This window comes from Ptiloglossa arizonensis, chromosome 3, assembly GCF_051014685.1.
Source record: "Ptiloglossa arizonensis isolate GNS036 chromosome 3, iyPtiAriz1_principal, whole genome shotgun sequence".
NCBI classification, from domain to species: Eukaryota; Metazoa; Arthropoda; class Insecta; order Hymenoptera; family Colletidae; genus Ptiloglossa; species Ptiloglossa arizonensis.
The window spans coordinates 30,379,171-30,403,487 of NC_135050.1; the positions used below are offsets into that span (position 1 = coordinate 30,379,171).

Sequence of the window (24,317 nt, forward strand, 5' to 3'; positions counted from 1 at the left end):
CAGATGTCCTTCCGTATGACGCATTATTCGTTCGGCCCTTGGCGAGATAGTACCGTTCGCGTCTCTCTAGCTTGCGGAAGTATCGTGCGTTTCGAAAGGAGGTTAGCCCTGTCTTTAGGAAAAACACTTGTTCGAAACCGGTTAGTATCTGCTGTGTCGACGAAACTAATAACATTTCGACGATTTAAGACGGAACGATCTTACGAAACATTTTTACCGTTAGTGTTCCTTTCGTGTCCCTGCCAGTTACACGTTTGTCGCGCTCGAGCTAATGTACGTAATCCCATTATTAGTAGTACGTTCGCGATTGGTCGAATTTGAATCGTCGAGTACCGAAATTTTCCGTTAAAACGTAGCAAAAGTAACGTAACGATCGTAACCGATCGAGGATGTTCGATGCGGCACAGAAATAACGAAAGTTATTTTCAAGGTTTTCGAGAAGAATTCTACTCCGAAAGGGAAACACGATGAATTCGATCTGCTCGCGTTGAGACAAAAGAAAAGGAAAATGTGCGAAATAGCAAAAGCTCAGCGAAGAACGTTTCGCGATCAGGATCCTCCAAGAATACGTAACGGAAGCGCCGATAGCTTGAAAAACGAGTTCGATACTTTTTCAAAGTCGACACCGAGTTTGCCCACGATCCATCAACGTGCGCCGAATTTCGAAAAGTGTCCGAACGAGTCCGAGTTCTTGGAAAAGGACCGGGAGACTCGGAAAAAGGAGAAAGGAGATTCGGCGATACGGGAAAGTATCTCGTCCAATTCCATTCGAGACGATATTAACGGCAAGACATCCGACATTGTCGAACAATCTGATCTTCGAAGTTGTGCGAGCACCGAGAACGTTTCGAAAACACTCTTCGATAAAGTGCTTTCCTCCGGACGTCATGACGACAAGGTACGTTGCTACTGTTTTCTTTCGACGCAGAATCGAACATCGAACTAAAAATGCGTTCCAAAATTGATCGACCAGGCGCTGTCAAATTTTCCGTCCGTTTTCGCGCATTCGTGAATCGATAACCTTAGAAAATCGAATTGCGTTTACATCGGGAAAATTCTCTTTCGATGGAACGGTACATTTTCGTTGCCGCAGTATCGTCGTTCATTAAAAAGTACAAGTAACCGCGTAACCTTAAAATTGCGTAAAGTGTAATTTTTTCCAATTCAGATTCCTCGCGAACGAACGCGATTTTTTAATTCCGTAATACACGAATTTGTGCGCAACGAAGAACCCGAGAGTTCCAGCATATCGTCCGAACGTTATCAGTGCTGCCACCCTTCTGTATCTACTCTCTTACGCATCGATTCTACGTCGTCACGTGTTTTTTGAAAATATCTGCACGGATCGAGTTTGCTCAAGATCTTTCGAAAGTCAACGCATACATTTTGTTTATCGAAACTCTTCGGTGGAAAAATATCGTTCCGCCAAAGGCGATCTAACTTTGAATCGAAATTCATTACGTCGTAACGGGGTTAGTTCCGAAAGGAAGCTATCGTAAGTGTATTGACGGTCGACGGTGAGAAAAGGAACGTGCTTCGCGGAACAGTTGAGAGCCATACCGCGAGATTGCATTTTAAAATAATCGTGAAATTTCTCGAGGCACGGACGTATCGTTGATCAGCGAAAGAGAGAGTCATTTGTGTTCGAGCGCGTCTCAGATTCTGCGACGATTTATCGTCACGTGTCTTTTCGAAGGAAGATTAAAATCGCTCGACCGAATCGTCCTTGAGGCGAACGCTTTTACTCCAGTACGCGAGAAGTTTCGCGAAGAATTAAATTGTGCGCTCGATTACGATGCAGTTTTGCGCGTTGCGATCCATTTATCGAATGGTAAAAGAGTCGACGGTGCAAATGTTTGCGAGAGAATTTGTTTTATTTTCAGTGTCGTTCGTCTCGTCGACGTCGGCGATTTATTCGCACAAAGGACGACGTTCGTACGATTGGACGGGTACCGTTTCGGTCATTGCGATACGATTCGTTCCACGAGTCGAGTAACGCCTATCGTTCAACGGGCAACGCGCGAAAAGTTGTCCGTCCTTTGTTCGTTGTTCGTAATCGATTCGGATAAAAGTTTATCCGGTCGAACGGAAGAAAATTTTTACTTCGCCGCGAATAAACGATCGTTCGAAAGAAGAGGGCCACGATCGCGAACGAATCGACAGATCCGTTTAGAATTTCTCGGGAGAGGCGCGTTTACCGTGAAATCCGAGGCGATCGCGCGACCGCAGGGCCCTAAGATGAATTAGGTTCGGACCTGGAAGATGCGGGCCTCGGGTCCGTTGCAGGTTCTTTTCCATCGAATGCCTTCCTTTGTGCGGAATTCGATTTAAGTCGAATTCACACCGAACTCCGACCCGTTCCAAAAGTATTCCAATTTCTTTTCGACGATCGTACGTATTTTTATCTCGCTCGGACTCCGATACAACTCGCCGCGCGGTACGCGTGGTTGAATTTCGTATTATTGTCTTAAGTTGTCGAGTAACGGCTAGTTCCCTCTGGAATTTCTTACGATTCGCTACCCTGTATTCGTATCGTCGGCGAAATCTCGCCTATAGTTTCTCAGCGCGTAAATTTAGCACCGTAAATAGCCCGTAGATTGCCAGCACGACGGAAGTACGTACGCAAAGATCTGCAGGGAAATTAACTTCGAATGTACCGCACTCGCAACACACGGACGGGGCATTGACCGGCTGTGTTAAAATATTGACGAGGAACCTGCTATTTCGGCGCTGCGTAATTATGGACTTCGGGAACACAGCCGCGAACTACGACTCGATAAATATTTAACCGACGTTTCGCAATTTATGCCGATCGGATACCACCTTTGCGTAATTGGTGCGTGGCAACGGACGAGAGGGAGAGAGAGAGACGAAATCCAGAGAAAACTGGACAAATTGCGTCCACGGGTAACGAAAACTCGGACCTTTTCGAATTTTGTTCGAACATCGAGGAAGCCGAAAGGCCGACGTTACGGAACGAGACGTCTTTCAAATCGTCTCTCTCTCTCTTTCTCGTTCGCGAATCGACTCTCGTCCATGAATGGTTATTCGCGATCTCTTCTGGTTCGTTTTCCGAATGGATCGATTCCACTGTGGAGTGTAACGAAACGGTCGGGCGGTGGATCGAAATTGCTAGAAATTCGTCTTCCTCCGTGGAGATTGCCGATGCGCGCAGCATTCGGTGTGAAAGCAGCCTATTAAGGTCGGGCTTAGGTTGGTGTTGCGGTGCAGCTTGCCTGGCAGCTTCAGTTCGATGTTTACGCTCGTGCTTTGAACATTTTTCTCCGGTGAGCGCACTTCGCGGCTTCGTGATTCTGCCGAGTAGTGTCGTTCCTCCTGGACAGGATCCTCCGTGTTCGCGCACCCGTGATCCTTCGACGCTCCAGTGAGTGTTTTTAGACGAATATTTTACATTTTACGAGGACCGTTTATCCGAGAGCCAGGAAAGCTTCCCAGCTCGTTCGCGCAGGGGGTAACAATCGTACTACGACCGTGCGACTATTTATGCGTATTTCTACGTATTCCCGCAAAGGTCGTAACGTCCAGTGTACTCTTACAAGGTGTGTCGCGAGTGCGTAGAACCTCAACGTTTTCGGTCAACGAACGGCCACCTTTCGACGCGAAAAACGATCCAGTCCCGAGACTCGGTAATTCTTTCGCGCTATCGTCTCGGTATTTTTAAAATCTACCTATACCGCGGCGATGGTCGCTTTCCGCGCTTCGCGTCATCTTAAACCTGTTCTCGAAGCTCTCGATGCTTCGGAACGCGCAGGAATATTATTTTTCGTAATACAAGAATCCTCCCTCTTTCGCTCTTTCGCTCTTTCGCTCTTTCGCTCTTTTTTCACCGGTCTCGTCGCATCGCTCGGCTCGTTTTCAAGCTCGTTCCCTTTTACCGCTTTCGCTGTAATTTTTACAGCACGGCGGGCTCCCACGTATTTCATTGTAGTATCGTTAGCGACGCGTTGCGCATTGACCGTCAAACGAGTAAATTTTTCTCGTCACGATCGTTACGGCATTCGCGACGGACGATGGAAAGGTAACTTTAACGAATCGGTTACTCTTCGGTTAAACAAACTGCGATCGGAATTATCGTGTCTCGCCGTTATGGAAGATTGTCGTTCGAGCGAAAGAGTTTACGAGAGTACGCTCTGTTCGGTGAATGGAACGTTCGAATCGAATAGTGGAGCATTCGGACAATGGAGATTTTACTACGGGTACACCGATCGGAGCATCTTTTGTTTTTCGCTCTTTGTTCCATCGAAATTTCATTTCGGAGCGTTCGAACCAGAGATCGGCAAAATTCTTCTACGGATGGGTGAAATTTCGATCAACAAATGATAGATAAACGACGGACAAATAGAGTAGATCCAGATGAACCAAAAAATTGCGATCCAATTGCATTTCGCGTTGTACGACGTAAGCTTGCGAGTAAACGGTTTCGCCGTATCTTCGACGGTCGTCTGCAGTTGGAAGAAAATTCCACCAGACTCCGGTGTAAATCGTTTCGTGCGTATCTGAGACGCGTGACGCGATTAACCTACTGAAAGAATTTTGATTTACAGAAGACAGTGGTAGCGTGCGTCACAGCTGATAGCCGGGACGCAACGGTAACGCTTTGCCCTTGAAATTTCGTCTTTTCCCGTGATTTACGAGTTTACGACACAAGCGACACGCGACGCTGCGCGAGGTGCGCACGGCCGTGAATACGCTCGTGCGAGAATTCCCGCCTCCGTCGCGTCGCGTCGCGTCGCGTCGCGTCGCGTCGCGTCGCGTTGAGTCGCGTTGAGTCGCGTCTGGTCGCGTCGCGTCGATCGAAACGCGTCGGCTTCGTTACAACGCGGTGACGCGTAGTTGCATAACGCGTGGCGAATCGTTTGTATTTGCATGCTCGGTCCGCGTGCCACACCCACGCGCTCCTTGGATCGTGAAAACGAAATTCCTCGGTTGCTTATTTCGTAACGATAATCGTTGCGCGTGGACGTCGATAAATTGCGAAACGCGACGCTTCGGTCTGAAATCGGCGTTGCGCTCGCGCTAGCGCTAGCGCCCGCGCCCGCGCTCGCGATCCTTTTCCATTCAATTCCTGTTGAATGAACTTTCTCCTTTGTCGCGTATCGGCGATTTCTTGTCGAGTATTTCAATCTAGCCGCCGGAATTCTCTCCGAGTACATTCTAGTTTTTGGTAAACGAATTTCGAAACAACGGGCACAGTTCGATCGAAAAATTTCCATCGGTGTTCGTCTTCCGGTTCTCCGAGTATTCGATTTATCGCGAGTTTATCTCGACGAGATAACCAGGGTATTCGTAATTTCATTGCGATTTCCTTGGAGTTTACGAGCCCGAGACGTTCGTCGACCAACGATCGCGCACCGCGTAATTGCCGGCGAGTAATCGACAGCTTTGGCCACGTTTTTGTTTCGACGACGCGTTACGAATCGCGATCCAGCGACCGGACGGTGAAATTTTTGTTGAAAGAGTTACGGACCGAAATAGAAATTTTAGCCATCTCCGTAACGCGATCGGTATCGAGTAACGCGGTTGCACGAATAAATATTTATTCCGGTGCGGGTAAAGTATAGTTCGAAGTGGTTCTCCGGTAAGTTCGTTCACTGGATCACTCGGTTAGAAGGCACAATTCCGCTTTAGATTTTCTTCGGATAGTCGGTGCACCGCGAGAGCGTACGCGCGTATACACGTATGTTCGATTAAAAATTCATAAAGCAATAACCCAACAGCGTTGGGTAGACCGCGGTGCAACGAACGAGATAAATGCTCGGTAAGTACACTTCGAAAGCGCAGGACTACCAGTTTTGCAGCATTAATTAACCGACAAACTGGTTGCGCCGCGCTCGAAACTAGATTCCGTAGGTGAGGTTATCGTAAGGTTCTTAGACCGCCGACTCGTTTCCAACGATACAAAGCGATCGACGTTCGAAAACGTACGTCCGATCGCGTTAACAAGGGAAACGTGTTTTTCGTTTAACTACGTTGACCCTGCTCGCCGTTTCTTCGTTCCGCGCAGCCCGATGTACGTTAACGTTGCAACGTTCGGGGAGACAAAATCGTATCGAATCGAATCTTCGCAGTGAAAGGAAACTGTAAAACGTGTCGCAAGAAAATCGATTAAACGAGCGAACGCGGGTAAAACGAACGAGTACCGTACGTTCGGAGCGAACCTAACTTCGATCGAGATCGCGATTCTTTGTTCCGCGATGCGAACGATCCACGCAAATGTGCGAACCGTTTCGGCAAACGAGTCAAGAATCACTCGAGTAGCAAAGTTGCGTATTCTCGTTACAGGTCGTGCTCTTTCCGCTCGCGTTTCCGAACCCAGCGATTCGCAAACGCGTTCGTTTGTCGCGTTCTACGTATTTCTTCGATCGTTTCGAGTCGCCTCGCCGAGCGAAGCGTGAAAGTTACAAAAAACGAGGTAAAAATGAATTAGAAACTTTCTAACGCAATAATAATGACCGTGAACCGAGCAGAGAAGTCGTTGATCTTGCGATGGATCGTGTTCTTACGAGCGATGGCCGTTCGATTCGGACGAGGGAAACAGGGACGAATACGTATCCGCGCGCAAACAGGCAGAAAATCTCAAGAGACACGTTTTCGTAAAATAATTACCTAGTCGGTTGCACAAGCGGATAATTAAAGTTCGCAATTGCATCGTAAACGCGCGTTAAAGTTTACACGGATTACGATCTCCGACAGAAGGCGGCAAGTGCCATTTACAATAAAATACGAAGCAAGAACGTCCGCTCGCTTCCACCTTGCCGAGCTCGTCGGAAGTAATTATTGTCAAATTAATCTTAGCAATGTTCCGCCGCGGGGTGCATTCGAGCGAGAGTCGGGCAAAAGTGCACTTACCATTGTTCCGGCTGCATCGTAGACAGTAGCGCCCAACGAGATTTCTGAACCCACCTCGTGCCCTTCGCGGACCTTGCGTCTTTCGTACCGTTCTTCCTTTCCCTTCGCGTTCTTTCTTTCATATTTTACGGACGTCGGGCTTTCGAAATTCTTCGTGCGATGCCGAGTTTCATTTTCCCGTTAAACGTCCTTCCACGATTACTCCACGATTATTTCACGATTCGCGGAATCGGAGCAAGTTTTCGCATTTGCGTCGTAGTAAATTCCACGTTGGGTGAATCGTTTCGCGAAAAAATAAATTTTTCATCGGGACCGGTAACGGTTGGTTTTACTTCCACCAACGGACGAAAGAGACGGGATTTTGTTTCGGGAAAAGTGGACGAACGGACATCGAGTACATTCGATTTGCTCCAACGACGAACTTCAAAGTCACGATTACGATGAAAAAAACAATAACGACTGTTCGTCTATCGCAAATAATCGCAATTACCGGGAGTTTATAAATGCGTGGTATCGTGCTACGTAATCAGAAAGTAAGCCGACGTTACGAAATGTAAAATCTAACGATCCGTTCGTGGTTCGTACGTACAATAATACCGCGCGTAATAAAACGCAACAACGATATACGCGATCCTCGCGTCCGATTCGACGTTACGAATGTTCGTTCGATAACACTCGAAGCCAATAACCTCGCTCTCGATTCTGATTTACAAATTACCTTTTAAAATTGGAGCTCGTTGATCGGAATTGTTTCTCGTTGCGAAACTCGAAATTGAAGCTCGTTGTTTGGAATCGTTTCGCGTTGCGAAATAGGAACAATTGGGAAACGCGGTTCCATCGGAGACGGTCTCGCGCCACTCCGAGGAACCGTGACCGCGACGCGATCGGTACGATGGATGGTCACCGTACCACCGTATCGACCAACCGGCAACTTTTCTCCATCGGGAATAACTTCGGATTACTTTCGATCGTCCGGGATGAAAAAAGTTTTTTCGAAACGATCCGTACGCGTTCGGTCTCGATTTCATCGGGAGAAGTACGAGAGGTGGATCGCGTCGGGGGTTAATTTACGATCCGAATTCGCGGTATCGTTCGATACGAGACGCGTGGTCGAATCTTGGTCGTTCCCGAGGGGAACGAAATTGGTCGATTCCAGGAACCGATTCGCTACCGTTCCGCGTTTAAGCGTTTCGAGCGGACCCGAACGCGTACCCACTTCGAAACGTTCCACCGTTTTAACCGTAGAAAGCACGTCGCGTCGTTTGCGCGAACGAGCGAACGAGCGAGCGAACGAGCGAGTCTAGGATTCGTCTTACTCCGGACGCGGTGTCGTGCTCGGAATAATAAATCTTTCCCGTGACCCCGGCCTCGCTCGCGTTTCCACGACTTTCAGATTCCAGATACATATTCGTCGTTCGATCCCGAGGCCGTTAATCGCGTAAACGCGGCTCGTCCGAGCCGTCCGATCCCCGTCCATCGACGACTCGATTATCTTTCATCGGCTTGGGACTGGAATCGCCCGCTCGACAATTTTTCAAACGGTAGCCGCACGCGACGAGAAACAATAACTCCTTTGATCGAGGAGTTTACGGGCGTTCCTTCTCGCAGTTTTTGCGTTGGGTACGGAAATTTCGATCGGCAACGAGCGTTTACGTGCTACGATGATACGCGATTTCTCGTAATCGAGCGACTTTGCAGGAAGTAACGAGGTACCGTGGTCGTGCGGCAAAGTGAGAGCGAGTGCACCCGCTATTGTTCGGTATGCCACGGTATCGTAGTCAAGGAAGAAGCTACGTCTCGTACTCGCGACGTTTTACTTTCTAAGGACAAAACGCGTTGCGATATTTCGTTCGACCAGGGAAAAGGCTTCGCGGTGCATTTAAGAGGCGAAAAGCGTTTAACGCGGAACCACCTCGCGCGGAAAATGTCACGCGCTGGAGGGTGCTTCGGTAAAAGTACGCTGCGTTGACCCAGTCGAATCGAATCGATATCGATAGCGTTTCTAATTTTTGCTTTTGGCTCGGTTCGACGTCGCTCCGATCGAGCCCACTTTCGAAAAGTCACTCGTCGTATCGGCTCGTTTCGACTCGGTATTTCTTATTATCGGTGGCAACGTTTATCGGTCGTCCTCCCCGAGATAACGGGCCACCGATACCGAAACTTCCGCGTCCCTTCTCGCGTCCAGCGCCATACATACCACTAAGGAGATAATCGCGAAGCGCAAACGACAAACTTCCAACGGATAAACGCGAATAGACCGATGCCTATTGTTAGCCGGCAAGCCCACGGGTACGTTTTATCGAGCGTCTGCGCCCTCCCCGACTCGTGGGAAGTAATTATTGGCAGATTAATTCCGAGCAACGAGCTACCGAGCCGCCGGAGCGAGACTCGTATTAAAGGAGAGCTTCATTGAATCATTGTTTTCGTCGTTGTATTACGACCGTTGGTACAAAGGCCGCGCCTACGATCTGCTCTCGAACGCGTCGTTTTACTTTACAACGCGAGACGACACCCCGTCGGCTACTCTCCGTCGTCTCGTTTAGCAGCGAGACGCTACTCGAAATTCTCCACCGGGAAGAAAGTTGCGCGAAAAAATGACTACTCGGTTCGGAATTTGATTCCCAATCGGTTTCGCTTTTTTACTCGTTGCTACGAGCGTTCGACGGATAGACGAATAGCCGAACAAATTCGCCTTCGGCTTTCTTTTTACGGAACGCTCGATGCGTTTTGCAAACTTGCGCGAAATATTTCCATACCGTGCAGGGTTCGAAGTTCACGGACTCTCGAGATATTCGCGAAGAAATCGTCTCGCGTTTGGAACGCGTTTCCACGAAAAATGGAAAACAACATCGACGATCGTTCAAGATATACGCGAGAACGTATTGTTGGCGCGCGTGTTGCAATAAGCACGTGAACGCTTAAAAATGTTTCCCGTTCGCTCGTTACTCGATTACGCGATTTCATCGATCGCATCGGACGACTGTTTGAACGCCGCTCGAAATTCTGTTCAGGGTCGAGCTGCTGCGACGACCGTTGCCGAACCTCGCCTCTTCGAAATTGTGCCAGAACCGTGCACACTTTTACGTCGACGCAAAGAGGTTTAAAAAAAAAAAATACCTGTACGTATATCGTTTATATAAAATTCATCGCAATGATACTTTAGTTCTTAACTTGGAATCTTGGTCGGTGGAATAATTCCTTAGGCGGGATTCGACCGCTTTTGCGCGTAACTTTTGTTCGAGAGGTGTTTTCGTACGGCAAACGTTCGTCGAATGAAGCAACAGGAAGTAAACTCCAACGAAGAGCAGAGTACAAACAAAAGTGGAGAACTCGCGGAATTTGCGAACTGGTAGAACGGAGGATGGTTTCGAATGTTTGTTTCGCGTTCTCGTCGAGTATCCGCGATACTCGGGCAGTTCCGGTTAATCGGTGGTTCGGAGAGCTCGGGATCTCGAAAACTCGAGCGAACGGCACGTAGTAGATGCCACGAGTCTACGGTCGAGTATACGCGGCGGTGACTAATAATACGTATTAGGCGATAACGCCGCCGACGCTGTTTATTTCGAAACGTTCGAACGTTCGTTTCTCGAAGCGGAATGCTCGATATTTCGTTGCGTCGCAACCAGCGAAATTACGCGACGCTGCGCTACAGAGATTAAGCGGAACGAAACGATACCGTGGAATGGGAAGGTAATCGGCGCGTACCGGTAAGTATCTCGAAGATCGGTTTCGTGTCGTCGAAAATAGTCGAGAAACGACACTCGAACGTAGAGGCGACTTTAGCGGCGCTATTCGCGCGGGCGTGGGCTTTTGTTTTTCCGCGAACAGTAGCCGGTAGAGTATGCCGTGCGTTCGATGCAATGCCGCGCAAAAGGATCACGGGACTCGTATTTACGATCTCGTTATCGCATCCCGGACGTAGGTAGCTACGTAACCTCGAGTGCAAAGTTCGACGTCGTCCGATTATTCGTAGAAACCGCTTTCGAGATGCGTGGTCGCGTTGCAGGTGTCTGGCTCCGTGGACGCGCGCGCTGTCGATCGATCTCGACGATCCGGAAACTGCGGCTAATTGAAAAGTTGCAAGCCAAGCTCGTCGAGACGGCTCGCTTTCCGCGTGGCCCTTCACCTTTTCGTCGCTTTGGTTCTTCGTAAATTAGAAATCCGATCGGGGAAACTCACCTCGGAGGAACAACTTTTATCCCAGCGAGCCGCGAACGAGCAAAGATTCGCGCTTTCAGGATAATTGGCCCATTGATCGAAACACGGAAAGCCTTTGCGCGCAACGGGGAAATCGCCTCGCCGATTAACTATTCGTTTCGTTCCTTGAAACGTAAATTACAAATACATTGTTTCGCTTCTCTTGCGAAATTCGGCGCAGTTCCAAACACACTTTCGATTTTCCTTTTTTTTTTCGTTCTCCCGCAAATTTATTTCCGCGCAATGGAACGTATTAAATTCGCGGCCAATCGGAGGGGAAATTCTCGAAAAAACTTAAACTCGGAGCGTCGGTTTTCCAGCGGGCGATTAAATTGCTCGGCGTTCCTGGAAACTCGTTATCCGCCGGAATTGGAGGAACATTTTCGATCGAAGGACGCGTGGAGGTTCGAGCGCGTTCGTTCCGAAAACGGAACCGCGCGGAGATCGATCGGAAATGGCGATCGATCGAAAAGCTGTAAGGCGCGGGAGAAAGGAGCTACGATCGATGCACTTCCGACATCGCCGAATAATTTGTCTCGGCGGCGTTTCTCCAAGGTGGTTCCGGTCGATCGAGCCAGCCGGTCGGGGCTATTCCCAAGGTGCGCGCGGTTCGTTCAACCGTTTAGAAAGCGAGCGTGTCGGCGCCGGAGCTTTGTTTTCTCGCCTCTATGAGAATCGGAAAAAGCGAAACCGAATCTCTGCTCTCTTCTCGCGGAACCAGCGAGAGATTCGACGCGTGTCCACTTACCGTCGTTCGCTCGATTCTCGAATTTCCAATTTCCGTTTTCCGGTACCGGTGCAACGCTCGACCTTTCCAATTTTCGACCGTCGCGGGTCGCGGGTCGCGGGTCGCGGGTCCAATCCGGTCGAGCAACGATCCGAAATTTCTTCCTGCTCTCGAAACCTCTCGATGGACGTTCCAAGTTTCGTGCCGTGCCGTGCCGTACCGTGCCGTGCCGTGCCGTGCCGTTCGACAACGCACACCTTGCGACGTTTATCGAGGTATCGCATCTCGAAACCGATACGTTCCAGTGTTTGCTCAAGGCCTCTGCGCGTCGTCCCCGATGATGGAACTTTTCTCGTTGATAAATAAATAAACGACGGAGGAAGGGAGATTGCCGCGTTCAGCCGAGCGCAGAATATTTTAATAGGTTCGAGTGGCTCGTAGATTACCCGTAAGCGGAGAGCCTCGCAAGGAACGGGGACGGGTTGATAAATTAGGAGTTATAGGTGCACGGAGGTGGAGGGGAACTACGCGAAGAAAGCGAAGAAAGGGAATCCTTTGATTTCTCGCGCCTCTCCGCTTAGGAAAATTACAGATCTAGAATGAAAATGGTAAGGAGCGGCGAAATAACCCGTTAATTACGGGCATTATTGTTTCCATGAGCCATTGTCGCAACGAGTCGTCGCGCGCTCGCGCGCACGTGTGTGTATTTCGGTTCTAATTACCCGCATTAAAATTTCTCCTGCCGACACGGCGAGCGGTAGACGCCACGAAAGCGTGTTTAAACACTCTCCGCCAAAGGTGATCGCGTAGCACCGTATGCTCGATTACCGTGAACGCTCGTGAACCGTTTGTTGCTCGTGGCGTCTCCGAGTTACCGTAACCTCGAAATCGTGTCGTTTGCGTACGTTCCACTGTCGTACTTTGCTCCGAAAACGGTTACCCGGTCGGCGAATCGATCCGACGAAGAGGCGATCTTCGTCTCGCTTCGACTTTCTTTTCCTTCTCGAGCCTCGCGGCGTCCCCGGTTCGCGATTACTCGTAGCGGAAAAACCGGTCGCGAATTTCTGGCAAAGGCTTCGTCTCGCGTAACGGAAGGTTCGGTAAACGAACAACCGTCGCGACGAAAGAACGTTCGCCGGTACAACGAACTTCCGGTGATTCGCGCGATCGTAACGAACGATCGGACCGGTCCCCTCGAATCGCGAAGAGAGTGAAAGTACATCGATTCGCGCAGGTGCTTTCGACGAGGATCGCTTTTTCTCGAGGATTTCAGTTACCGCCGCGATTCCGTCCGTCCTGTCTCGATTTCGATCTCGCGCGGCTCTTCGCGTTGAAATTCCGAAACGGACGGACATCAAGATTCCTCGAATCGGCGATTCCCGAGCCGATAGCGTGCCACGGTGAAACGCTCGCACGCGCGACGCGCGATTCTTTTCCGTACGTAACTTCCTACGCGAGACCGCTCGATTCGTTTTCACTGGCTCGCGAGCCGAATCGGCTACCTTTGTTCCGACTATTTTTACGCGAAGAAAACGGGGAAACGGGTCGATCGAAGTTCGACGTTTGCGAGTTTCGCTCGCGCTTCCTCCTTACTTGGACTCTCGATCGATGCTCCATTTTTTACGATCCCGAAGTAGCGTTCGAACGAGGAACGTTGCTCGACGCTGACCAATAGGACGGGAGATCGGTCGATCCGGCTCTCGTTGCGGAATTTGTCGGTTTTACGGGGGACTCTGCTCCTTGGCTTTGCTCGATCGAGTTGCGAAACGGACCAGCGGTTCCCGAATCGATTTTTTCGCGATAGGAAAGAAAAAGCGCGATCGCTCGACGGATCTCCTGCGTCGGACGCTACCGATTCATCATCGGTATCGGGCTTTTCTTCGAAACGGCTCCGTGGTAGAAATTGCGTTTCCTCGAAGGTCCGTATCGGGCGTTCGCGTGGACCTTTCGCGTGCCGTATCTTCGTGGAAGCAATTACGCCGACAATGGACCCCTTGCTCGGTTGGTTACTCGTTACATCGGACGAGACGGTACGATGGACGAATCGAAGTAATATCTCGCGTTACTTGTCGCGAGTTCGGTCGGTATCGGAACGAACCGCTCGGTCGTCGAGCGTCGCGGAATGTTCCGCGAGCCCTTTAACCCTGTCGGCGAACCCGTAGGTTCCGTGCCGTGACGGTGTTCCCACGAGCGTGAATTCCGCGGTCCCCGAAGGTCCCTCGGCAGCCGTCGTAGCAGCCGTCGTAGCGTCCGCGTACGATCGCGAGCACGCAAACGGCGTATACGTCGAGAGAACTCGAGCAAGGGGTCGCTCGGTACCCGTTACGACGCACATGGCTCGCGCGAACGAAACGCGACAAACCGCTCCTCTTTCCCTTTTTCTCCTCTCTCCGGCGTGTCTCTCGCACGCTCGCGTCCTGTCAGTTGGCGCGGTGCGCTCGAACGAGCGGCAAGTGCTACGCCTCGCCTCGCCTCGCCTCGCCTCGCCTCGCCTCGCCTCGCCTCGCCTCGCCCGGCCTCGCTCGCCCTCGGTTACGCGTCCCGGAACGCTCGATCCAAGAAACGCGTTAGTTTCCCGTCTCGAAGATTCCGAGACGCGCGTCGGCCATCGGTGCGATAAACCTCCGAGTTCTTGGAATACTCCGGATCCCGAAGAGACGAAGAGACGAAGAGACGAAGAGACGAATAGACGAAGAGACGAAGAGCGACGCGGCGCGGCGTGGCGCGCCGCTTCGTCTTCTGCCGTAACCGAACTTTCCTCGACTCACGGGTAACCTTTTCTCACTACTATAGCCGCGGCGCGTTAAACGGAGCGAGAAAACGTTCGATTTACGGCGTTCGAAAGTCGACGAGTCGCGAGATCGTTCAAAGGACGACAGATTGCGCAATCGGTGCACGGTGCGCGTTGCGACGCGCCTCCTCTTCTCGCGATCGTGGCAACCAGCGAAACCCGGCGTCGGACAGGATCGAACGGGGAAGAGGAGAGGTCTTGGACGCGTTTCGACCCTGCGGAGGGCCAAAAGGGTTCACGTTCGCCTCGAGCGCGTTGCTCTCGTCGCAGCTACGGTGGCAGAGATCGAACGCCGATCTGCGATCCCTCCGAGCAGAACGTTGACTAAGGTTTCAGGAATCGTGTTACAATCCCGACACGCGATATCGCGATCGAATCGGAGTCTTTCCGAATTTAAATCGTACTCTTTCGGCGAAAGGCGCGGCGCAACGTCGTTTTACGGTTCACCGTGAAGGGCGTTTCGTCCGATGGACTCGCGGCAGTTTCGACTCGAGGGAGTTTCGAGCTTTTCCGAAACACGTTTAGACGTAGGTAGGTCGCAACGAACGACGGAAAGTTTTTAAACGCTGCACGAGGATTCGAACGACGGTGAAAGCGAACAACGAGAGCGATCGAACGTTTCGTTCGTCTCGTTGTCCCCTTGCGCGCGAATCGTTCCAAGTATCCGCGAAAAGATCGTCGCGTTTCGGCGAGGCGCGTCGCCGAGCGTTCGCGTTGCGAAAGAAACGGACGGATCGATTCGAAGCGCGTCGAAACGTCCGTGTGTCCCGAAGCGATCGACCGTACGAACCGAGAGAACCGCGCGCATACTTCTAGCCGTTTTGCAATTCGATGCACTCGTGCGTGCGCTCGCTGTCTCGAGAATAATGCGCCTCGACGAACCTCGGTGTTTTCTTTAAAAAATTTACGCCCCTCTACCCGCATCGAAACCCGTTAATCTCGCCGTCCTCCTTCCTTCCCATCGATCGAACGAACACCCGTTACGATTCTTTCGGCGTACTCGCGAACCTTTCGGTTTATTTTACGCTCTTTTTTCTCCGCGCGAGCGCACCGTGTCGAGAAGCATCGCGATCGCGATCGCGATCGCGAGTCGACGTCGCGAAGGTGAATCGAACGGTTCGTTCGACAAACCGTCGAGCAGAGTCCCTTCCTCGGATCGACGAGTTCGAAGGATAAACGTCGATCGCAATTTCGGGTCCCGAACGAAGCGAGCGGATTCGGGCCACGGGAACGAGTTTCCCTCCGCCGACGGATACAATGAACACCACCGGGGAACGATACGATCTTTCGGTTCGAAACTTCGGTGAAAGCGCCCGGTGAATTAACTTTTATCCCGTAACCTGTCGGAGCTGAACGAAATTATTGCTCGTTAGGGCGCTACCGCGGGAGTAGATATTGTACTTTCGTGCGGCGGCAGCGTTCTTCGATTTCATCGTTGCGCGTTATTCGCGGCTTTTGCGTTCGTCGCCTCGAAGATCGTCGCTCGAAAAATGTTTCGAAACGTCTCGTCGGGATCGTCGTCGTCGTCGTCGTCGTCGTTGTCCTCGTCTCCCGAGTTTGCCGGCGGGCGATGCAACTTCGACGAGGAGCGCGCTTGTTTGTCCGGAGGGGTAGACGAGCGTCGGAATTTTTAAAGTCGAGCTTCCTCGAACCTCGCGTCGTGCCGCGTCGTAATATTAGCGACCGTGATCGTTCGAAATTGGCAAGATCCGTGTCGCGAACGCTCGATCGATATTTGGGGTAAACGTCGCGAGGTGATGTTTTTTCAACGGTGAATGGTCGCTACATCGTCGCAGCTTCGGTGTCACTTTGCGCGGAAATGTATTATCTCTGGTTGTTTGGGCGCGGAGCGTCGCGAGTTGTTCGCCGGTGGCATTGTTCGAGTCGAAAGAGCGCGAGTCCCCTCCGTTGATCGTGCAGCTGGAATTTTCTCTAGTTGATTTTCAAGCGGCTCTCGCGGAGTCGGTGACCTTTGAATCGCGTCTCTTCTCGTCGGCGCGGAACGCAAACGAAAGCGGAAGAGGAACGAGGCGCGAGAGAAAAGAAAATTGCGCGCGAGCTCTTCGGTTTGGAAAACATTGGTAACGGTTCTCGGCTTAGGGAGCGGTGTTTCGTTACGAGGGACGGTGAAACGTAAAAAGGAGCCGAAAGGTGGCGGTTCTCGGTCACCCTTTTCGCGAGGACGTTTCCATCGATCACGATGCGAAGCAACCACCGAGCAGGACGGTTCGCCTCGGTTCCGCTCGGCTCGGCTCGGCACGGCTCGTCTCGACTACGGTCCCCCTGTGCCCGAAGAAACGTTAATATTTTCCACTTCCTTCCGGACTCGCGATTCCCCCGTCCGAAGCTCCTCGTAACTCGTTTAACCGCCGGTTCCGTTCGTACGTACGTAAACACTCGGTGGGGCGAAAGGGAACGAAACGCGGCGCTCCCGGTAGCTCCTCGTCTTCTCCGTGCAGCGGTTCACGCGCGCGTTCACGCCCGCGGACGAGCAATTAGCCGTTGCGCGTGTCGCAGCTTTCGAGACTCGTCCCTCGACGAGCGACGAGCGACGAGCGACGCGAACCTTGCCCGATTTCTTCCTCTTCGCGAAAACGACCACCCGATTCGCTCGAAATCGACCGAGAAACGCGTTTCACAGGACAAACCGCGAGTAGAAAGTTCGCGAAACGTTGCGTTTCGAATATTTCAAAAAAGTACGGTCCACGGTGCTTCGTTCCTCGATCGTTCGAACGCGGGGAACGTACCGAGAACCGGAACAAAGATCTTCGGTAGGCGGTCGAGCACCTGTGAGAATTTTAGTCCCTGACATCGTTCGCGCGACCATTGTTCGCGACAAAGTCGAACGGCGCTCGCGATCCTTTTCACAGTCGAAGACGAGCGATCGCACACTTTGGAAACCTGTTACGTTGGCGTTTTTCGCGCACCTGCGCTCAATGTTCTTTCGCAGCTTCGCGCTCGAAAGAGATCGCGACAAAGGATGTCCTAGAAAAACGTGCTCGCACAATAGCGGCCCTAGCGCGTTACTCTATTTCGTCAACGCCCGCGTAACCCGTTGTTTTTCGTTGGCCCGCGGAAGAACGGAGACGAGAACGCAACGACGAAAGTAGGCTAAAACCGGCAACGGCTCGTTATTCGCCCCTCGGGCTCGGCTTTCGACGAGGCCTCCGAGCCAATTTACGCGACGCTCGCGTTTTACCGTCCCGAGCTCGCCCGAATTTACCTTTTCCCCGGGAGATCTCGAATCGGGGATCCGATCGCGGTTACGTCGCTATGTTCGATCGTGACGAAACTAACGATTTTGCGGGCCGTTCTTGGCACTTTCGCTCGCTTTCGCTCTCCTCTGGCCGGTTTCGGCACCGAACGACGGACCGGTGCGTTTCCTTTTCGAACGAGCCGTTCAATTTCCGGGCGTTGGTTGCGCCGGTACTCGCGCGAACGTTAACACTCGGATCCAACGGTGTTCGCAGTTTTTCCTTGAAAACGACCGTTCCTATCGAGGACGGAAGTTCCCGCGATAACCGACACCCGCAGATACCGTGGACCGAACGATGCTCGTATCGCTTCGGAACGTTGGCTCCGTTCATCGTTCGGGCCCAACGACGGATTTTTGTTCGTTTCGCGTGCATCGAATTCGATCGACCGGTCGAACGGTCGCCGTCACGCGGCGTCGACAACGCCGGTATCGCGGTGAAATCATCGATGACGAGTCACGAGAGAAACGGTGTAACGCGTCGTGGATCGGACTTTCGATTCTTCCTTCGGCCCGGAGAACCGATCGCGCTACGCGATTCGTTCCTTTACGAAGACGGACGTCGAAGTCGAAGTCGAAGTCGAAGTCGCCTCGACTCGCCTCGCGTCGCGTCGCGTCGCGTCGCGCCGATTCGAAAGGAATATTCATTTTTCATCGAACCGAAAGAATTTTTAACCATTTAAGAGAGAACGCCGATGCTTCACGAGCGGTGAAAGTTTGCGCGTTACGATGCTGAAAATATTTAGAGAAACGGTTTCCGTTCGCCCGTGGTCGAGAATCGACGGAGCGAAATAATCGGTAACGGCCGTTTCGAGAAATTATCGGAGCGACTGGACGAAACGACATTTTTCCGAGGAAACGGGACCTCTCCTACGAGTTGGCGCCAAGGTCGTAGCGCGTCGCTCGTTTCGATCCTCCTTCGAGGAGAAAGCGGTTGCGGGTAATTTTATCGCTGGTCGGCCGATACTTTGGACGTTTGGCAAAAAATTGCCAACTACGAATTGGCGCGCAAGTGGATCGGCGAGGTCGAAGACGCGACGCGCGACGCGCGACGAGCGACGAGCGACGAGCGACGAGAGATGAGCGGAGAATAGGAATTTGTCTCGTCCCATGACCGTTGCGTATTCTCCGTTAATCGAGTGTACGTGTTTCAGGTGATCGCTAACGGCTCGAAGAGCGACGCGGACAACTGCGACGATTTAACAAACGGTGAGTCACGCGTCATCGATGCATCTCTCATATTTTTCTTCCTCCTTTCTTATTCTCTCGTTATCGCTTGCGACGTACGTCTCTCTCGCGAAGAGGGCCGAGCGGCCATAAAAGGCGGTGCGTCGGATACGTCGGATACTATAGTCGGTACGGTTCGGTTTCATTGAGCAAATTTCCCCTCGAGATGGACTGAAAAGGATGCCCGCGGCACGACCGGGGACCGTTCGGTATTGTACGTCGTACACGGTACGTACTACGCACACCCCGACGCACCCTGAATATCAATCGAGCGAACGCACCGCGCACTCGATTAGCGTTTAGACGCCTCGTCGACGCATTTCCTTCTACGACCCGATATCTTTCGATCCGCGATACGACCGTATCGGATCTCGTTTCATCGATTCGTCGTCGACGAGTCCGACGTTCGTCCGAACGTTCGCGCGCGCGTTCCCTCCTCGCCGGACTCGCTTCTTCTCTTCCTTACCTCTGCGTTCTTTCGTCGACATTGTTCGCGACGTATAGTCGCACGATCGCGAAACGTCCATTCGTCGATAATTTATTCCGCTCGCAGCGGCTCGAACGAGAGAAAACTTTCGTTTTCGAAAGATGGGACGCTTCTCGAGAGTAGCGGGTGCGGTCGAGGCGACGCGAAACGTAAAGAGAAGCGTGTACTTCGAGGAGAAGAGGGAAGAGGGGGTTGCGGGTATCCCGCGGGTCGCGACGAATCCCCTAAATCCGCCAAATCGTTACGGCCCTGACTTTGCCCTTCGGTCGTTATCATCCGTCGGAGCGGTCGGAGCGGTCGACGCATTTTCTCACGCTACTTCAGCTGCTCCTTGCTCGCGGTGCAACGATCTCCCTCTCGTGCCCGCACATCTGCCTCAAAATTACATCCTGACCGGCTCCGCATTTTTTTACCCTCCCCGCTTACCGCTCCCTGCCTGCCCCCGTCCCCTCTTGCCCGATCTCCCCACCCGTGGTTGTCCTCCGTTTGTCCCTTCCCCGGGATCCATCGCCCCGTCGCGAAGATCGAATCTCGAGGAAAGTACACCGGGCGTCGCTCGATTTCGCGAATCGATCCATCGTTCCCGTTGCTTTCCTCCGTTTTCGCGCGACGTATGAAGCGTCCCCGCCGAACGCGCGTTCCGTTTTAGCGAAAAACGAGACCGCTTCGAAGCTTCCGGTTTGAAAAATCGGTACCAGTCGGTGTCGCGCGGATCGAAATGGAAACGTGGACGGCCGACTCGCGCTCGAAAACGTCGAAGGTTGCCTCGGAGCTACGGAAATCTGGCACGTGCCCGTAGAAAGCCTACTCGCGCTTCCGGACGATCGAGACCGAGGTTGCACCGTACCCGATAAATGTTCCTTTACCGTAACGGTATCCTTTTTTAGTTTTGTTCCGCGGTGGTCAGGCTCCGGGTTCGCGATCGTTTTCGAACGAACCGTTCCTCCGAGAGAGTCCCGTCGAGTACCCTCTTGCGCGATCTCGGGCTCCGAGATCGGGACGGATTCCAGGGCAGAGGTATCGATGCCCGGTAGCTTTCCGTACGAGAGAAGCTCGAGGTCGTCCCAGTTTTCGCGGCGCGGCGCGGACGCGACGAAACGGTGACTCGCTTTCGCAACCTCGTTCTTCGGGACCGCGGTCGTGCACTTTTCACCGTGTCGATGGGTCGCGAGGCGAGGCGAGGCGAGGCGAGATCTCGTCCTCGGTACGACGAACTCGGCCCGATTGTTCTCGATCGATCGGGGAATTTCGGCTCGAGTTCTCCGACGTCCCCGAGAAATTAAAAAGAAAGAGGAGCGTCCACTCGGAGTGGGGGATCGATAGGGTTACGCGAGCAAAGGCGAACGACCGTTTACGATGCCGAGATCGAGCCGCGGCATCGCGAAACTACGGATATTCCCGGCGACCGATACCAACCACCGGAGGAAACTGGTTTCGGCGATTCACCGGATCGAGTCCAGTACCGGAACAAAGATGCTACCCGGCTTGCCGTAAATCGCTCCGAGCCACCGACTCGGAATTTTCCGAGCGACGCGACGTCCGAAGAAACGAGCTCGAGTACACCGGGCGGAGCAATTATTTTCAACGGCAACCGGCGCGATATCGTACCGAGTTGCCCGAAGGGGACGAAAAACGCGGTAGCCGGCCACGATCGTTCGAGATGCGCGAGCGGGGACCCATCGTCGAGCAAGGGCCTCGCCTCGCGCCTCGAAATTTATCCGTTTCGTGAACGGAAGCCTCGCGCCGAATCGACGGGACGACTTCGAACGAAATAAAGAAGAGAGTGGTCGGCGACCGATTTGTCCATCGTTCGAGTCGAACGGCGTCGGTTTAATGCAATAAAGGCGTATCGTTTACTTCACCTTGAGAGCATAGAGGTACTCGCGGAGAGAGGCTCGGTGCCGCGTACGGTTCTATCCGATTAGGAGCTACGCGAAGCCCCGCGCAAAAGTATATAGAAGTTGGCTGTTTGATACGGTCGGAAACGCTTCAGTGCGATTCACCGCGATGTGCGAGAAGGGTTCCGTGAGGGCGAGAATCGCTTTACTGGAGGGTGAATAAAACCGCAGAGATCCTACTCGAGTCGTAGCTTGGTCGCTTGGTAAAACGTACACTCGTGATTCCGTTGAGCGGAACGGACGACACCACCGTCGCCGCGTACTCGTAAACGTTTCTCCGCGTTTCGCTCGATCCCCGAATTGTTTCCGAATTGCACCTCGAACGATCGGGAACGGGAGGTCGATTCGCGAGCTCGATCGTAACGCTTTTGCACCGGAGACTCTCGAGGAGCTTTCGTTCGACGGGATCCCTAACGGAGCGCTCTACTTTTCCAGGGAGAGACATGGCACCGGTGTTGGGTGTACCGCCTCCGCCGCCACCTGCTCCTCACATGGGACCGGACGGCTTGATCGTCCCGAGAAAACCGTACAACCCTTACCTCAGCTCCAGTAACCACAAGGATCTGCGCAGGGAGTTACTGTTCAACCAGAAGGTGTAAGTCTACGCGTAACCTTCTCCTTTACCGAACGTGTCTCGGGTATCGTTCGTCGGGTTTCTCGAGCGTATTCGCGATCGGTAGCGGTCGTCCTCGGCGCTGTTCGCGTTTCTTTCGTCCTCGAAGGAGCACCGAAACGCGCCAACGGTCCGTAAACGGTTCCCGAGAGCCTTCCTCGAGAAAATCGTTTCCCACCCGGTTTTGCGCTTCGAGCGCGACCGCTGTTCGATCGAAACCTTCGATGCTTCGCTTCCTTCCAGAGGCAGGAACGTCCTCAATCAGAAAACCGAGCTCCAGCGAGCGTTGGAGAAGCAGAGGGAAGCTGCGTCCAGACGCGAGGCCGAGAAAATTCGGGAGGAACACTGCAAAGACGATCCTAGAACCGCGTTGCAAAGGGCCATCGAACAGAGGGCGAAGCACATCGAAACGGCGGTGAGTGTCCTTGGTTCCTTTGCGCGTAAACGTCCAGAGACGAAGCTCTCGCGGACCGTCCTAGATCTAAGAAACGCGAGTTCGAAAGAGTAACCGTACGAGACGCAAAGTTGTCTCGGTGTTTCAGCTGGAGCAGTCGCAGACGACGACGGAGCCATCGAGCAACCTTTTGGTGACGGCGAGAGCGAAACTGAGACCGCGCACAGACTCTCAGTGAATCGGAGAAAGAAAACAACGAGAAACACAGAAACAAAATGTTGGTCGATCGTGTAACGTGATAAGTACACCGTCGTGCGGGAGAGCAACGCGATCGATCCGTTCGTTGCGTCGCAACGCGACCGGGACGTTTCATCGCGTTTTGTAACTCGACCGATATGTAAATACATTACACGTAATCTGATAAGAGTTGGTTAGAAAGCAAACGAGGATTGTGCGATTCGCCGTTGGAGGGAACAACACCGCGGAAAGGAAAGATCGTGTCCCGTTCCCGGTAGATTTATTCACCCGAAGCCTATTCGACCCGTGGTACGGTTCGTAACTCGCGGCCGTCTTTCTCCCAAAAGTAGACAAATTGCCTTACTCTTCGAAAGTTGCCGGAGACCGCGTACGCGGCAGCCGATTCGTTTCGTCTTCCGATCGATCCCGAGTCGTATCGGACAGTCGACCCCCGAGCCTGGTACAGGAACGCGTACGTCGTCCCTTTTGCGATTCGTATTCGAGAACGAGTCCTCGACGAATCCCGGCTTTTTCGCGAGCCGATGCGTCCCCCCGACCAACATCCTCCTTGTGCCTACGCGTACCCCTCGAACGATAACCTACCGAGGTTTGCGACCAACGGACCTTAACGGATCGCCTCGATGGAAACGTAACTTTTCCCCATCGTCGAGGCGATTCGACGTTACGTGCTCGAGCCTTCGAGGCAGTTCTCGCCTAGAACAGAATACCGTTAGCATAATTAACGATAACGAAACTCTCGCGAATAGTATAGAAAAGAATGTATAAATTAAGACGAAAAGATATCGCGAAACGTAAGCGTCGAATATTAGCTTATTTATCGTGCCTGAATTTCTACGGAGACCGGACCTGAATATAAAGTACAGACAATTTAGTAGACAGTAGCAAAGTCGACATCCCGGGACCATACACTCGTATAACTCTACAACAGTAGACGCGAAAGACCGTCGGCCGACTCGAGGTCACCGAGCGAAATATTCTTCCAGCGTATCGACCAACCGTCTCCGCGCCTCGTTTCTTCGCTGTTTGAAAATCGCCTAGATATCCGATCGAAGAAGAACGGGAGGAGGAGGTCCGATTGGTAAACGAGATATCCGAATTTATGAAAAAGTCCGAGCAGTGCCGGACTCGATTCGCAGGTTGCCTCGAATGCCAAAGGTCTTTTGCTTTTAGCGAAGAAATTAAAGGCGTTTTATACGTTAACGTAACAGCATTTATTACACTACAGTGTTCATAGATTGGAAAAGAAATAAAACATATATATTGTTGCGTTATACCGTTTCGATCGACAGCGATCAGAACCGTAGAAACGTGGTCGTTGATCTTGGAACTTGGAAATCCTCCTATCGATACAGTGCGTCGAAATATATTCAATTTTATTACTTCCGAAACGTAAGGAAATTTATTATTGTAACGTAAAATTCTATGAAACGGTAAAGTAACCGATCAAAGAATTGACGCGTTCGACTTGAATTTTACCATCGTCGCGTTACGCGCACCGAATTATGTTCTACGAACCACGCGAATCAATCGCGTTTAGAACTACCGTCGCATTGGTGTAATTAAAGTATCAAATATATTTTATTCAACATTGATAATATTATT

At 52.1% G+C, this 24,317-nt stretch overlaps 1 protein-coding gene across 1 annotated transcript; it reads left to right on the plus strand.

The window, feature by feature from the left end:
* Positions 1-24,305, plus strand: LOC143145083 (uncharacterized). Its single transcript, XM_076308117.1, has 6 exons — positions 1-273; positions 431-898; positions 18,993-19,047; positions 21,886-22,045; positions 22,307-22,478; positions 22,606-24,305. The coding sequence occupies exons 1-6, from the start codon at positions 4-6 to the stop codon at positions 22,693-22,695; spliced, it is 1,215 nt and encodes a 404-aa protein (XP_076164232.1). The 5' UTR covers positions 1-3; the 3' UTR covers positions 22,696-24,305.
* Positions 24,306-24,317: the final 12 nt, after the last annotated feature.